The 15,001-nt window shown below is 44.8% G+C and overlaps 1 protein-coding gene across 2 annotated transcripts; it reads left to right on the forward strand.

Annotated features, from left to right (window-relative positions):
• The first annotated feature begins 1,752 nt into the window (after positions 1-1,752).
• On the forward strand, positions 1,753-13,886 carry PURA (purine rich element binding protein A). 2 transcript variants are annotated; one of them, XM_030762756.2, is made up of 2 exons: positions 1,753-1,847; positions 8,476-13,886. In XM_030762756.2, the coding sequence occupies exon 2, from the start codon at positions 8,620-8,622 to the stop codon at positions 9,589-9,591; it is 972 nt and encodes a 323-aa protein (XP_030618616.1). In that variant the 5' UTR covers positions 1,753-1,847; positions 8,476-8,619; the 3' UTR covers positions 9,592-13,886. The 2 variants fall into 2 exon arrangements, with proteins under 2 accessions (XP_030618616.1, XP_030618614.1); XM_030762754.2 differs by lacking the exon at positions 1,753-1,847 and adding an exon at positions 2,379-2,783.
• The last annotated feature ends 1,115 nt before the right edge of the window (positions 13,887-15,001 follow it).

Below are 15,001 nucleotides of genomic sequence, written 5' to 3' on the forward strand. Positions count from 1 at the left end.
TTAAGATACAGAATATCTGTAAATTTTTATCACTTTACATTTGTTTTAGTTCATCTTCTCACATCTCTGAGTTTGAGTAATGGTGTTTTATTTTTTACATGAAAAATGTAGGAAGCCAGGAAAGGAGCCAAGATGAGTTCTTCTCTTCCACAAGGGTCAACAATAAGGTCCTATTTGGAATCTTCATAAGTTTGATGCAGTTTAATGAGGAAAACTGCACCTGAATTTAAAAATTGTAGTGAATACTTGCAACTATACCACTAACAACTTTAAATTTGTAAACACTTGAAAAACATGCAGTATTGAGAAACTATGGTTTGCTTGGGAAGGTTATCTTGTGCTTTTTCAATAAGAGATCTTTAAAGATGCTGCTTACTCCTCATATAGCTGAAAAGTAAACATAGATTAAAAAGCTTAAAAAAGACCCTTTCTAATCTTTCCCCTCAGTAGCTCCATGTATTTTATTCATTCCTCTGAAAGCCTGTTTTTCCACCTTTAGAACCTCCTAAGTATTCTAATTCTCAGCTATGATTTCATATTTTCACCAGCTTCTAATCTGCACAATATAGTTGGAAGCATTTAGGACAAAACACTCTTTAGGATATCAAGTTGCAGAAGACTGTAGTTTTAAAGATATTTATATAGTAGTGCTGCCACCTAAAGATGAGGCGAATAAAGAAGCAATTCAAAGGAAATGACCCATCATTCTTAAGGCTGTCTCAAAATTTTTCTCATTTCCAACTAGGGATTAATAAACATTTTGCTGTTTTGTTAATATGGAAGTTTGTTTCACAATACATTATTGCTGAGCTGTAATTTTCTATGGCAGAAATTTTCAAATTCAAACTTTTTAGAGTAATCTGTGATTTGGGGTCTCCAGGAAACTCCCAAAATTTGTTTCCCTCAGACATTAGGCACTGCCTACAATACACAAGTGTGGGGTTGGGGGAGGGGGGAATCAAAAGATACCCGGAAGTAAACTATTGAGGAATCTCTGGTTTAGTGGATAAAGCAGGTAATAATAGACCTATGGTGTTTCCCTTTATCGGTGACAGACTGCTTGCAACTCTCAACAACTGACATATTTTTCTAACTCAATTTTCTCGTCCATAAAATGGGGTTAATTTCACCTCTCTCCTACTTGCCTCTAAGGCTTAGCTAGGTAAGCTTCTTGGAAGGTCCTATAATAAGTGAGTTGACAAGTCTACTATTAAAACATAAAAAAAAGAAGTCTACTATTGCCTAATAAAAGAATATCTCACAGTGTATTGCAAAGTTACCTCAAAATAAAATATACTCAGTTAAATAAGGTAAAACATTGATAAGTTTTCTTAAATCACAGATTGACTTCTCTGAGAGCTATTTAAATAATGATAAAGATGGAAGGCTGTTTTTTGCTTATTTTGAAGCCGATATTTTTAACTGATCCATCTTCTATGTATGCAGTGTTGCAGGATGGAGATGTGACAGCATACAAAATGAGGGAAAAAGTTAACGTGTACCAAAAATCTTGTCAAACCTGGTCAAAGATTTCAAGAAAACTCTTAAAGGACATTTTATAGTTCTGCATTTCGCCCTAGCATAGTAATTTATGAAAATTAACTCGTCCCTTTTACTCTCTCCCTCTCGGCCCAAGGACGCATAAATAATATTTATCAGGGTTTTGTCCTTAGTCACAGTCCCTCAAAGGGGCCCAGTTTCACCTACACTGCGTGGGAGGCTGGGCAGCAACCCCACGCTTCCTGTCAAGGATTCCTGGGGCTACAGCCTGAACGTGGTCTAGCCCGTTTCTTCTTTATGCTAATTCTGCCCTCCTAGCCCCTCTCGGCGGGCGTCTGAAGGCAAAGGTGAGACCCTCCCGGGAGATGAAAGGCCTATCGCCTCCTAAGAGATGCGGGCGGAACGGGGGCGCGGGACAGGGTGACAGGGTGGTAGCGACACTGACAACGACGCTGAGGGCCCTAAGTTGGAGCTGACGCAGGCCCTACAGGGTTCCCTCCCCGCCTGAGCCTGGCTTCCGCCCTCAGAGCCCAACAAGGGAGAAGTCCTCCCGGGGGCGCTACCGGCGGTGAGTGGAGGAAGGGTGGGCAAAGAGGCCGCAGGCAGCCCCCTCCTCAGACGCGCCTCAAGGCCTGGGCCGTGGGCTGTTGACGCGCCAACGGCGGGGAGGGCGCGCGCACGCGCGAAATGGGGGGCGGAGGGAGCGCGCTCGGCTGCCGCCGCCGCTGCAACTGAAACGGAGGAACGCGAGGGCGGAGGGCGCGAGCCACGGGAGGAGTGTGGGGGGGAGATGGTGGGTAGCGGGGAGCGCGCGCTGACGTCGCCCGGAGTCACGCACGGAGCGCCGGGTTACGCGCCGACGTCTGGCTGCCACGACTTGCCGTCTGCGGCGGCGGCGGCAGCGAGCGGATCCCGCAGGGGAAGGAGGAGGAGGGAGAGCCGAGGGGGCTGTGAGTGAGCGGGAGAAGCAGGGTGTGAGCCGGACTTGCCAGCGGGAGGGAGAACGAGTGAGAGCCGAGCCAGCCATCCGAGCCGCCTCCTCCTCCTCCCCTCGGCGTCCCGCCCCCGCCTGCCAGCCCGCCCTTCTCCCTCCTCAGCCGGCAGAGCCCGAGTGAGGCGCAGCTCGGCTCGCGCCGCTGTCCAGGACAGGTGTGCGCGCGCGCGCCCTCCTCCCCTCCCCCTTTCCTCGCGCCCGCCTAGCGCCTGCCTCGCGCGCGCCCTCCCTCCCTCCAGCCCGCGCCCTCCCTCACCTGCGGCAGGACAGCGCCCGCCCGCCCGCCCGGGTAAGCCCCTCGCGACCTTCTCTGCTGCCACTGCCACAGCTTGAGGTGCCGCCCACCTTGTCCCCTCTAATTGCTCTCTTATGCCCCAGGAATAATTACTGTAGCATTGTAGACATCCCCGCACCCTTCCTCCGGGGACCCTGGTAGTGCAGCAACGCGCCCCCCTCCCTCCGGAGCGCACGAACGAACGAACTCCTTCCCACCTCCAAAAAAGAAGAAAATCACACGCCCCTTTAAAAAAAAAAAGCAATCCTACCTCCTCTGGCGCTGGAGACCACCAGTGGTGCCGTTTGCTTAGCAATGCCTGAGCCCCATTCCCCCTGACCACCTTTGCCTGGGGCCTGGGACAGTTCGCCAAACCTGGCCGACACTCCCTGCACAGCAACCCTGGCAGGAGAGGAGAGGAAGGAGGCTTCTAGGCTCCACTACCAACCCCTCCTTTCCTCTGTTCAACCCCCGCCCCACCCCCGCAATGCATACACCCTCCCAGTGTGCGTTGTAAAAATAAAAAAGAATACACTGGTGCTGACAGCGCAGACGAAGCCAGGCCCAAAGATGGGTGGCCCGAACAAGGCATTTTTGCTGCCCCACAGAGCTAGGTCAGCTCCACAGTCTCCTCTGCCTTTGTCCGAGGGCAAAACGGACGGATGTGAAGTTAGAGGGTCTCCCCTTTGAGCGACGGTAGGCCCCGGCAGCGGCTATGTCTATAGGGGAAGGGACCCCAACAAATATATTTGTCTTGAGCCTGATCTTGGGTAGAGAAAGGCCCAAGAGTCCGGCTGGGAAAACTTTCTTTGGTTCGTTGCTGTCTACCCCTGAATAAATGCTACTTTAATTTCCGTTGTCTCTGCGGGACCCTCTTGAGGCTTCTAATTCGTTCTTATATGGGCCCCTTTACGTTTCTGTCGGGCCAGGCGCTTTTGGACAGCTTTTTGCAGCGGTGTCTCTGCTGGTGTCCCGTGTCCTTGGAAGGAAGCCCCAGTGCTTTATAATAGGCTGAATTTGGTTTGACATCTTTTGGTAGATTGTCAGAGGAGAAAAGGAATTTTTTGATTACTTCAAGACCCTCACTGTTCCCCGCCCAAACTGACGTTTTCGAATTGCGGCTTTGAAAATTGGAGTGTTGACTAGAGTGTGGAGAGAGTTGCTGATTTCATTCCTTTGGGTACTAGTAAAACCATTTAAGAATCAGCCGAAAGAGAGGGAGCTGTTGACATTTGCATCGGTTCTGTTTGGACCTTTTGGGTACATAAAATGTCGGGTTCTCTGAATCTTTTATCGAATTTAGAATGTGTGCTACATTTATTTAATTCTTCTGCAAATGCTTAAAATAACATTTGGGGAAATGTGAGGATTCTATCACATGGATTGTTCTCTTCAGATTTTAAATGTTTAATTCATATCTTTAACCCTAAACATTGAAATAGCATTGGAGAGGCATAATTTTCAAGATTAGATGAGCTATAGAAAGGGAATAGACTTTTAAAAAATGGTCGGTGAAATACTATTAGTCGTTGTTGTTAAATGTTAAGATTTACTTGAGAGTTTCCCTTAATTTTCCTGGTAGCTAGCCATGAGAAGAAATGGGTAATTCCTCCACTTTGAACAGTTACAGTACAACATTCCAGTTAGTTTTAATGATTTGGGTATTGAAGATAATTGTCTGGTTTAAGACAGGCATTTAACCTAAGTAGCACTTGAAAACACAAGTTCTAATGTTTTTGCTTCTCTTTTATTTGGGAAATCTGTGATTCTGTGAAATATTAATGAGCGTATTGTTTCTGTTGGGAACTCCGTAATCAAAAGGGTTTATTACCCAGAGGTAGATCCCCTCTCTCCAAGTTTATTTTGTAAATGTGTATGTTAATTTTTACTTTTAGATTTAGATCATTTCAGACCGTATTTCAGGCTGAGGAAAATGAGGTTTTTTCCTTCTTGTTCAGCCTAGTATCTGTTTCTTTGTGAACAGTTTTTTGTTGGTAAGATTTTGTTAAAGATGTAGAGATAGAGGGATTAAAAATAAAGCAATCTCTATTCTCGAAATGTGTGTGTAGTGTTAATAAGAGAGCACACTAAATCTAGAGACGTTTATTAGGTTTTAAAAATATAAGCAAACTTTGAGGAGGAAGGAAATATTTTTTGATAGTTCTTTCATTAACACAGATATTTTGTGCATATTAATATATTTCGTTTTCCCTTTGTTTTTCCTACATTGTATTGCAATTATAATTTTAATTTTACAACTATTTGGTTTAAAATGACAATGCAAACATCTAGACACTAGAACTGGCTTTTCATTTACCAACTTAGCATATTGTTTTGGTAATTAACAAATAGCTAGGTGTGTTTTTAAATCCACAACTTTGCTAATGGATTTTCAATGTTAGGATGCAAATTTAACTTTGAAGTTCTGTTTAAGGTTAAACTCTTTGTTTTAAGACTTTTCTCTCAGACTGCCTTTTAAGGGTACTATATTCTGTAGCCTACGGAAAGCCGCCTTTCACCACCCCCTCCATTCTGACCAAAAGCCCACACTTACAGGCTTATCCTGAAATAAACTGTCTTGTTTGAGTAGTGAAAATGTGTTAAATATCCTATTTATCATTGTATTATTTTGGGAAAGGCATTATTAACCTTGTTTGCTTTTAGATACATTTATAAAGTAGGCAAGAAGCTAATAGATAAAGGCAAAATTTTATACGTATATAATAAAAAACATGAAATAAGTAAGAACATATTTATGTGGAGAGATCCAGGTCTCAGTTGTTTACTGATTTGAGCTTAAAATTCCCAGTTTATGCGTGCAAATGATATTTAACTTGTGTTTTGTCTAGAAACTTCATCAATTGCCTCTGCGCTGGGGAACTAAGAACTCAGTTCCTGGTGACAGTCACTTTTTCAGAAAATCAGGGCATTCCCAAACTCAAACCAATTCAGAGCCCCTGGACATAAACGTTTGGGACAGAGGGCAAGAAATTTAGACTCCAAAGTTGGTTCAAGAAGGCGGGCAGTTTCGAGCCCTACTTTTTTGTCCTGGGGGAAGCGATCATTAGCATGGAAGAGTGACAGGGACCGGCAGGCGCGTGCCCCCTTATCGCAGCCCCACTGGCCTTGCTGCTTTGAGTTCTCCTGAGGGGTCAAGGGCTTGGTTCAGCGCGAAGTAAACCCTTGAGGAAGAATAGCGGCTCTTCTAGAGCGGTCTTAACCAGGTCGTAGTAGTCTCAGCTTACAGGTGGAAGCGTAATGCCCCGCCCAGTTCTGTGCGGAGACCCTGCCACTCAGCCTTTGAGACCCTGTTTGGGGCCGGGGTCTATCCAGGGTCCTGATCGCTACCGTGCAAACCTAGAGGAGCCGCCGCTTCTTACACATGTATTTCTGTGTGGTGGGAAGTGCACCAACAGTTCCTATATCTCCTTCCCGACAGACTTGGGGACAGGGGAGGGAGTGCAGAAAAATCAGCACTGAAAGGGTACTACGCAGTGCTAGAGGATGACCCTAAACTAAGGGGAAGTTCTTTATGGGGCCCAAAATCTGGATTTCTATCTCTCACAGTGGGCCTCCTCTTCAGGGAGCCATTTCAGGAACAGCTGGACAGGTGGGGTGGTTCTGAGGCTGGTTCACAGGACTATCTCAGTTTTCTTCTTGGGAGCCAGGGTGCTCTGCCCTGTTTCTTCCTCTTTAGCGGGAGGTAGCGAACGTCAGCCCAGAGCTGAAGTAGCTATTGCTGGGTTGAATGGGGCCCTTGCTAAGAGAAAAAGGTAGCTGTGAATACTTAGCAGGCAGGTTTGCCCAGGAGATGAAGGGATATATCAGGGGGCTTTAAGGTCTCAAGCATTGACAAAGCTTATGCCCTGGGCTGGTCTGGGTTTCTTTATCATTAGTCCTCTCTTTACCCCTCTCTTTTCCAGGAAGCTTGGGCAGCCAGGTACTCAGATGTCTTGGGAGCTAAGAGTGAGGGAGGCAAGTCTCCTTACTTTTGGGGGCAGGGGTTGGGGGATGTTAAATGGGAATGGAGCCTACAGATGAGATAGGTATATGCTTCTCAGGATGGAGGCAACAATCCATGCCTGAGAAAGCCAGGAATAGGGCTGTGAGGTCTGTATCACCTAAGCCCCTTGCAGAAGGTGATGGGGAGCATGTAGGGGCATAGGCAGGAGGTGCCCTGGAGACAGGCCTTAGCTTTCCCACAGCTGCTAGGACTGCAGACTGCAGTGAGGGAGTAGGAGCATTTGCTATCTATCTGGAAGAAGGAAAATAGGCCCTAGTTTATGCCTCAGATCTAGGAAGAGAGAAATCTTTTATTTCTGAGCCCCTTCCTGAGACCAGAGAAGACCCCCTTTAGCTTTCACTGGCTTAGCTGTCATTGGTAATGGTCGGTAACCTAGCTGTCTGCCTAAAAACCAGCGATCATTTAATGTTTTACTTTTTGAGAGATGGGGGCTCTCCTTGACACTTAGGAGTTTCTGGGAGGAGGAGTAAAAGGGGCGAGCGAACCTGCGTTAATGAATCCCGTAAGGAACTGCGTTTCCCAGGAAATTCCTGACATTTTTAGCTCGTGAATTTCCTAAAGCCTGCTTGGTTTTCTCTTCCATCTGGGTCCTTCCAGAGAGGAAGAGTGGGCTAGGGGCTGAAGGCTCGGCAGGGCCTGGTTTATCCGCAGAGCTGGCCGGCAACCCAGGCTGGGCTCAGCCCTGAACAGGGTGCCCCCCTTCCCCAAATCTCAGAAGGAGGAGGGGGAGGCAGGCGGGCAGTCGTTGTCCCAAAGGGGGCTGGTTGAAGGTTTTGGGGTGAGTGTGGGGTTTCTTTTTGATTGTTGCTTGGGGAGAAGGGCAGAGCCAACGGGAAAAGGCACTGCGGGCACCCCGGCCCTGGTGCGGCTGCCGTCCTCTGCTCGGCTCCCCCCTGCCGGTGAGTGCGCCCGCCCGCCCGCCCGACTGTGCGGGGCTGCGGTTGGGGGGAGGGGGGAGCGGGATCATCTGAGGCCAGAGCCGCTGCCGTGCGCGGGGAGGGGAGCGGCGGGAGCGAGGGGAGGGATAGGGCTAGGTGTCTGGTGCTCCGCGCCACTGCTGCCGGCGCCCCGTCCTCATCCCTGGCAGCCCCTTCTGCAGCTAAGGTTTACTGCTGCACCACCTCTCCTCTTCCTTGCCCGCCTCTGCGGCCAGGGCTCTGCGGTAGGAGACAGTCCAGTCAAGTGACGGGTGGGCCGATCTGGGTCTGGATGGGCCCGCTGGGGAGGGGGTGGCCGTGACTCGGTGTCCCCTCTCTGCAGCGGGCTCAACTGCGCTGCGCGGGCCCCTCCCCCCACATCTTCTTTGGGGTCACTGGAAAGCAGAGCTCAGGCCCACTCCCTGTGCTTAGTATGGCAGTCCCCTTCTAACGCCAGTCCCCCAACTCCCCGGGCCGAGGCCGCTCAGGGTCTGGCCAACAGCGACAGCCACAGTGGTGGCGGCAGTGGCGGCAGCAGCTGCGACGCGGCGCGTTCTAGTCCCCCCCCCACCCCAACCAGGGGTGCGGGGTGAGGGCCGGTGGGTGGGCGCCGCCTGGCGGGCGGGCGGATGGGGGACTGGCAACGGGGAGGGGGTGCGGGTCACGTGCTGGCGGTCGGGTGGGCGCGTACAGTAGGGCGCCCGGCTACTGTACTGGGGAGTCAGTGCCCTGTTACCGGGTCTCGTCTGTCTCGTCTCTCCCGCAGATCTCGCGAGAGTGGCTGACTGGCTGTGGGGGTTGCGGCGGCAGCAGGCGGAGCCGGGGAGGGAAAGCAGCGGCGGCTGAGGCGACTGAGGCGGCGGCGGGCGGAGCGGCAGGCGGCGGCAGCGCGGCGGCGGAGCGCAGCATCATGGCGGACCGAGACAGCGGCAGCGAGCAGGGTGGTGCGGCGCTGGGCTCGGGCGGCTCCCTGGGGCACCCGGGCTCGGGCTCGGGCTCCGGCGGGGGCGGTGGTGGCGGCGGGGGCGGCGGCGGCGGCAGTGGCGGCGGCGGCGGCGGGGCCCCGGGGGGGCTGCAGCACGAGACGCAGGAGCTGGCCTCCAAGCGGGTGGACATCCAGAACAAGCGCTTCTACCTGGACGTGAAGCAGAACGCCAAGGGCCGCTTCCTGAAGATTGCTGAGGTGGGCGCGGGCGGCAACAAGAGCCGCCTCACTCTCTCCATGTCAGTGGCCGTGGAGTTCCGCGACTACCTGGGCGACTTCATCGAGCACTACGCGCAGCTGGGCCCCAGCCAGCCGCCCGACCTGGCCCAGGCGCAGGACGAGCCGCGCCGGGCGCTCAAGAGCGAGTTCCTGGTGCGCGAGAACCGCAAGTACTACATGGATCTCAAGGAGAACCAGCGCGGCCGCTTCCTGCGCATCCGCCAGACGGTCAACCGGGGGCCCGGCCTGGGCTCCACGCAGGGCCAGACCATTGCACTGCCCGCACAGGGGCTCATCGAGTTCCGCGACGCTCTGGCCAAGCTCATCGACGACTACGGAGTGGAGGAGGAGCCGGCCGAGCTGCCCGAGGGCACCTCCTTGACTGTGGACAACAAGCGCTTCTTCTTCGATGTGGGCTCCAACAAGTACGGCGTGTTTATGCGAGTGAGCGAGGTGAAGCCCACCTACCGCAACTCCATTACCGTGCCCTACAAGGTGTGGGCCAAGTTCGGACACACCTTCTGCAAGTACTCGGAGGAGATGAAGAAGATTCAAGAGAAGCAGAGGGAGAAGCGAGCTGCCTGTGAGCAGCTCCACCAGCAGCAGCAGCAGCAGCAGGAGGAGACCGCCGCTGCCACCCTGCTACTGCAGGGTGAGGAAGAAGGGGAAGAAGATTGATCAAACTGAATGGAACCCCCCCCACATGCATACACACACACACACACACACACACAGCGCCACACACAGAGAAAATATACTGTAAAGAAAGAGAGAAAATAAAAAGTTAAAAAGTTAAAAAAAAAAAAAAAGAACTGTTAACTCCAAGGGAGCACCACCCACAGAACCTCCACCAACTGACAGTTTCTCTTCTTGACTTGCCACCCATCGCTGGATGTTGTCCACTTTATCCACCATATAAAACAGTAAGCAGCTGCTAAAAACAAAAAACAAAAAAAATACAAAAAGTAATAACATTATATGAACTGTGTTTCCTACTTGATTAAAAAATATAAAGAACTGAGTGTTTATTTCCCTAATTAACCAAGAACTTTTGTACACGTTTAAGCTATTATTATTAAAAGTGTTTGCAAAATGGTCAAGATTATAATATTGCTGAATTCTATAAAAGTCCTTTTCATGTTGAGCTAACATTTGACTTTAGCACAAAAAAGAGATATTTTAGAACACGTAAAATAATATTTTTAGTTTTTTCTCATTTTGTTACCAAATTTCAAACCTTACATGGAGGTTATTATAGTATATTTGACACCCTATATACCTGTGATTAGAGATGTGTATATATATGAGGGCTAGGCATGCTGTGTGTCTGAGCTTTGTCTAAATGTTATGCAGAAGTTTGTAGAGTTAAAGGTACGTAGGTTAATTCATGCAAGGTAAACAATAAGTGCTCTCTTTTATACAATATGCATTGCATCTGGACCTTAAACATTTAAAAATGGTCAGTGAAACTTCTGTGAACATGAAGAAATTATTAAAAAAGGCATTTAAATGAAATTTGCTAAGTTGTGATTTTTACGGTTGGAACCAAAGTTATTCAAGTAGTAAAAGAAAAAAGAGAAAGAAAGAAAAGGAAATCTCCCATAATATTTTTCTGCATCTGTTTGCTTTGACTGAGTAGGCGTTTTGTCATTATTGTGTATATGAGATGTACTTGTATCGTTCATAATATATTTTTTTTATTATGTGTAGAAAGATTTTAAAAACTTAACTAACGTGCAGCAATTTCCAGTGAACCTGTACTTGGACATCAGGTAGTGAGTCTATTTGTGGTCACTAGCACTGTCTCCTAAACTTATAAGAGGTCTGAAGCTATCCTTTGATTTTTGCCAGTGCTATTAACTTATGTAGACCCGTTAAAAAGCAGAGCAACACAATTATAGTTATCCTACTGAGCCATGGATTCTGAGCTTCATTTTAAAAGTGAAAGCCAAGTTGGTGTATGTAAAGGATTTCCATGTAGCTGTGGTGCTAGTTATTACTGGCTACATTATATGCTAAGTGTATTTGTGTTCCCCAAGTGTACAAGCCTTCTATCAAAAGTATGTTCTATAACTCATATATTCAAGGTGTAGGGTATGAAAATGCAAAGCTTAGGAGAGCACTTTACTAAGCTGGTGTCCTCCCAACTGAAATTGTTTGTAACGATAGTCTTTTACAGGTTTTCATTTAAAGATGTTCGTGTGCTTTTAATTGACAACTAACTTCTTGCTGCTGTATAGTAAAATATTAATATATTTTTATCATTAAACTGCTGCATGACTATCATCTTTGAGTGAAGAGAAAATGTTATAAAAAAAGATGCCTTAAACAGTACATTTTGGTTTGGAATTCTGTAGAAAGTATTTTGGTTTAAAAAAAAATGGATCTTGTCTGACATAAAGAGTTCTGGGGATGGAATTGTTTTCTTGGCAAATCCAGCCATATAGATCTAACTGCTGTATGTAGAAGACACCACCTGTAGGAGCTGGAAGGTATCAGTGCTTCTCACATTGTAAAGCATTGGCCTAGGAAGGTGAAACAGTTGTCTTTGAAGGATTTTTTTTTTTCTGCTGGTTCTTTGGGTTTTGATTTGGTATTTTTAAGCTCCCTGGTTGAGTGTGTTGTCTTTGAGATCTACTGTATGTGTTGAATAACAAGCTATTTCCATTGTACTGTGCATTTTCCCATTAAATTGTTTGCTTTTAATATTCATACAATGTTTAATATGAGGTGACCGTACAATAGTTAGGAGTTTCTTTACTTACAAAATCACTGGAAATGATTAAATTGCTTTTCCCCTTCCCCCAAGGTGCATTTTTCTTATTTCCATATAGTAAAGTTGAGCTTTTACAGTGCATAATGTGACATTTGGAATGCTTATCAACTGCATGTAAACATTAATAACCTGCACTTTTTTGTCTTAAGGTTTGTTGAGCTGTTTTGTTCACTGTACTTTAACTGTGATATGGAAAAGACTGCATTCTCTGTGCTGTTACTAGTTAGGAAAGAGAATTGCTTTGATTTTGTCTCTTGTTTACTATAGCTTTTTAAAGTTAAGCCTTGTACTACAGGTTGTTGGAGTACTCCTAGATCAGTGTTTCATAGTAGCCAGCAATAAGTAGTGCAAGTCAACAAAAAACACAGCAAACTTAGGCAAAGTGTCCTTTCTTTGAGATGCGAGTTCTTTCATGAGGTTTTCTTTAGGGTCCGAGTTACCTAAAGTGAAGCCTTTCTTAGCTATAGACTTCAGATTCTGCTTGGAATCCTACCGGATCAAGAAGCACATGAATTGTGCAATTGTCTTTACACTATAACAGTTAAACACAATCTTACTCAGATTTTGAAACCAGTGTCTGAATTATGGTCAGTGGGTTTAAAAAGAAATCCACATGCAGATCTTTTAAGACTTCTTAAGACGTGATCATAGAAAAGACAAATGACTGTAAAGATGCTCTTTTTTTGCATCTCACTTTACCTCCCCAAGTCCCCTCCCAAACTTTCCTTCTCCCCCCTCCTGTTTCATCCTTTTCCCACCCTTCCCCCCAGGTGCTCGGTACTTTACCAAGGTTCTATTTCTCAGTGTTTTATGTTGGAGTTTTTCCTTGTTTTTATTTTACTAGTTGGTAAACCCTGTTTGTGCTGAAACAAAAAAGGAAATGGTATATTTGACCATATGTTTTATTCATAGAAGACAGTATGATCAAATGTGCCAAAAACAAGTAAACAAAACTTAATTCATGACAAGTATGCCTTATTTTTAATGATCTGCTTTGTCTTACAATTAAGGTCCAAGAACTTGGTTAAACTGTATTATTTGCCTAAGTATAAAAGAACACTTGAAATGCATTGCGTTCTTTAAAATGAGAGACATTGTCAAGTAATTTAATCCAGAGATCAGCCACCAGATTTGAAATGCCCATGTAAGTGTATGTGCTTTAGTGTTGTTCGTTTTTTTGGGTTTTTTTGTTTTTTCTTTTAAGTCACCAAATCTTTTTTTAAGCTACTTTTTATTTGTGCCTCCTATTTATCATGCTGATGTTGGAAACAGCAGTCATCCAGCCACAGAGGGAGCTAAAGTTAACTAACCAGAACTGTAGAAATCATTATACATGCCTTTGACAACAAAGGAAGTTCATAAGAAAAGCCATGTTGGCTTTTCCTCCACTAGATACAGATTGGAGGTAGATGAATATTTGCCAAATGGAAAAAAAGACAATGTGAGTCAGGAAAGACAAACTTTTCCAGCTTCTCAAAAGCCATGGAGAGTAGAAACCAAAACCAACAGGGAAATAAAAAACCTTGAAAGTCTCACTTTCTAGTTGTCCCATTCAGGGGTTGAAATTTGACTCAAAGTGAAAAATGTATCAATGTGTTTTTTAGGTCTTCACATCTAGAGATGGATAACTATTCCAGTTTGATTTTTCAGGTAATGGAGAAAGCTGCTAGTAATTTTAACCCCTGCCTAAAGAAGATAATTTCATTTGGGAGCAAATACTTGTTGCCTTGAAAAATAGCACTGTAATAGCCTATGATAATTAGTTATAGAATAACCTTTATCCCTTTTAAACTATGCAAATTATTAAATAAGTGTAAATTAGGACTCAAAGATAGTTGATTATATTGCAATCAGATGGCATTCACAAACTTAACTGGAGCATATACAAATAAAATCTATTAGTCTAAGAGTTTTGTATGCTAACAGAAAAATATAATTTAGCTACCTATTCTAAAAATGGTGAATATTATTAATATTGTACAATAGGACTGGGAAGACTGCCTCCTTTTTTGAAGAGAGAGATTAAGGATTTTTATAATTGTTTTTCATCAAATTTTAATATTTTTGTCAAATTTTTAGGTATTTAATTTGTAAAACAGTTTGCTTTGTACTGGCATACAGAAAATAGGGTATTGATTTTAAACTTTTTGAAGCCAAGTGATCAAGTACATTTGTAATAAAAGTCAATGGATCTATATCAGTTGTACTCACTGTTTTCATTTCTTATACTTATTAATATAGGAATGCTGTGCTTTTTCTGCAGGAAAACAACTAAATTTGGGTGGAAGGGAGGGGAAAAGATAAGTCTGTTGATAATGAGAATCTGGGTGGGTACCATGGCCCAAATACTTTATGTAATATTTAAGTCAGTTAAGATTTGGTATATTGAAAAAGATGTATAGGTCACTTTTTTCTACTTTTTCTTCTTATGAAATGATGTTTGTGGGGGTTGTCTCATTCATTTTTTCTGTGCTTTAACATTTTGCATTTGGCAATGTTGAAACTTTCTAAACTAACACATTTTTCTTTTATGATATTTTGGATTATCTGCCAGCCATGGTTGACCCCACCATGGGCATGATTATTTTTATCTCCCACACATGGTTCACCCTCTCTTCAATATTCCCATTCATTTTTTTCATGTTACACATACACACATTTCCATATGATTTCAGAACGGAGATTTCTGAAATTGTTCTGGTGGCTTTCATAGCTCCACGACTTGTTTTGTTACACATGTGAACATACTTTTAAGATTTTTTCCCCCATAAAAAATGAGATACCAAATCTGATGACTTTTTTCATTTTCAATATCAGAATGAGATCCGGCTTTCTATGTAAAAGGATGCTAAAACAAGAGAATCTTTAGCAACTTAGGTTTGGAAAAATTGGTGATAACTCTGAGTATAACATTTATAGTTGATGATCCCTAAATCTGAATATCTTAATGATATATATATATATACACACTTCCCCATGAGAGTGGAATGAATAGGAAAGAGAATTTATTAGAATTCCTTAAGTGAATAAATTCACTAAAGTTATTTGTGCAAAGTTGTCTGTTGAAGTTTATCCACTTTTAAGTCATATAATATTTCTGTTTATTTTCATTGAAAATTAAGCAAATTTAGGCCATTCATAGTGAAATTAATGTAAAGCTTAAGCATTCACCTCTATTAAAATTACTGTTTTCACTCAGCAACATTAATTACCATGAAGAATTTGCAATAAATTTTTAAGAAAAGCTGATTTTAATATTTGAAGAGTTATTTGATCCTAAAACAAAACCTGAATTTAAGGCCTAGGCCATTT

This window comes from Delphinapterus leucas, chromosome 3 (assembly GCF_059928025.1).
Source record: "Delphinapterus leucas isolate spDelLeu-1000000601 "Yukka" chromosome 3, BTC_Dleu_Yukka2, whole genome shotgun sequence".
Lineage (NCBI taxonomy): Eukaryota > Metazoa > Chordata > Mammalia > Artiodactyla > Monodontidae > Delphinapterus > Delphinapterus leucas.

Coding starts and splice junctions, on each gene's coding strand:
- PURA (XM_030762756.2), top strand. CDS start 8,620: ATGGCGGACCGAGACAGCGGCAGCGAGCAGGGTGGTGCGGCGCTGGGC.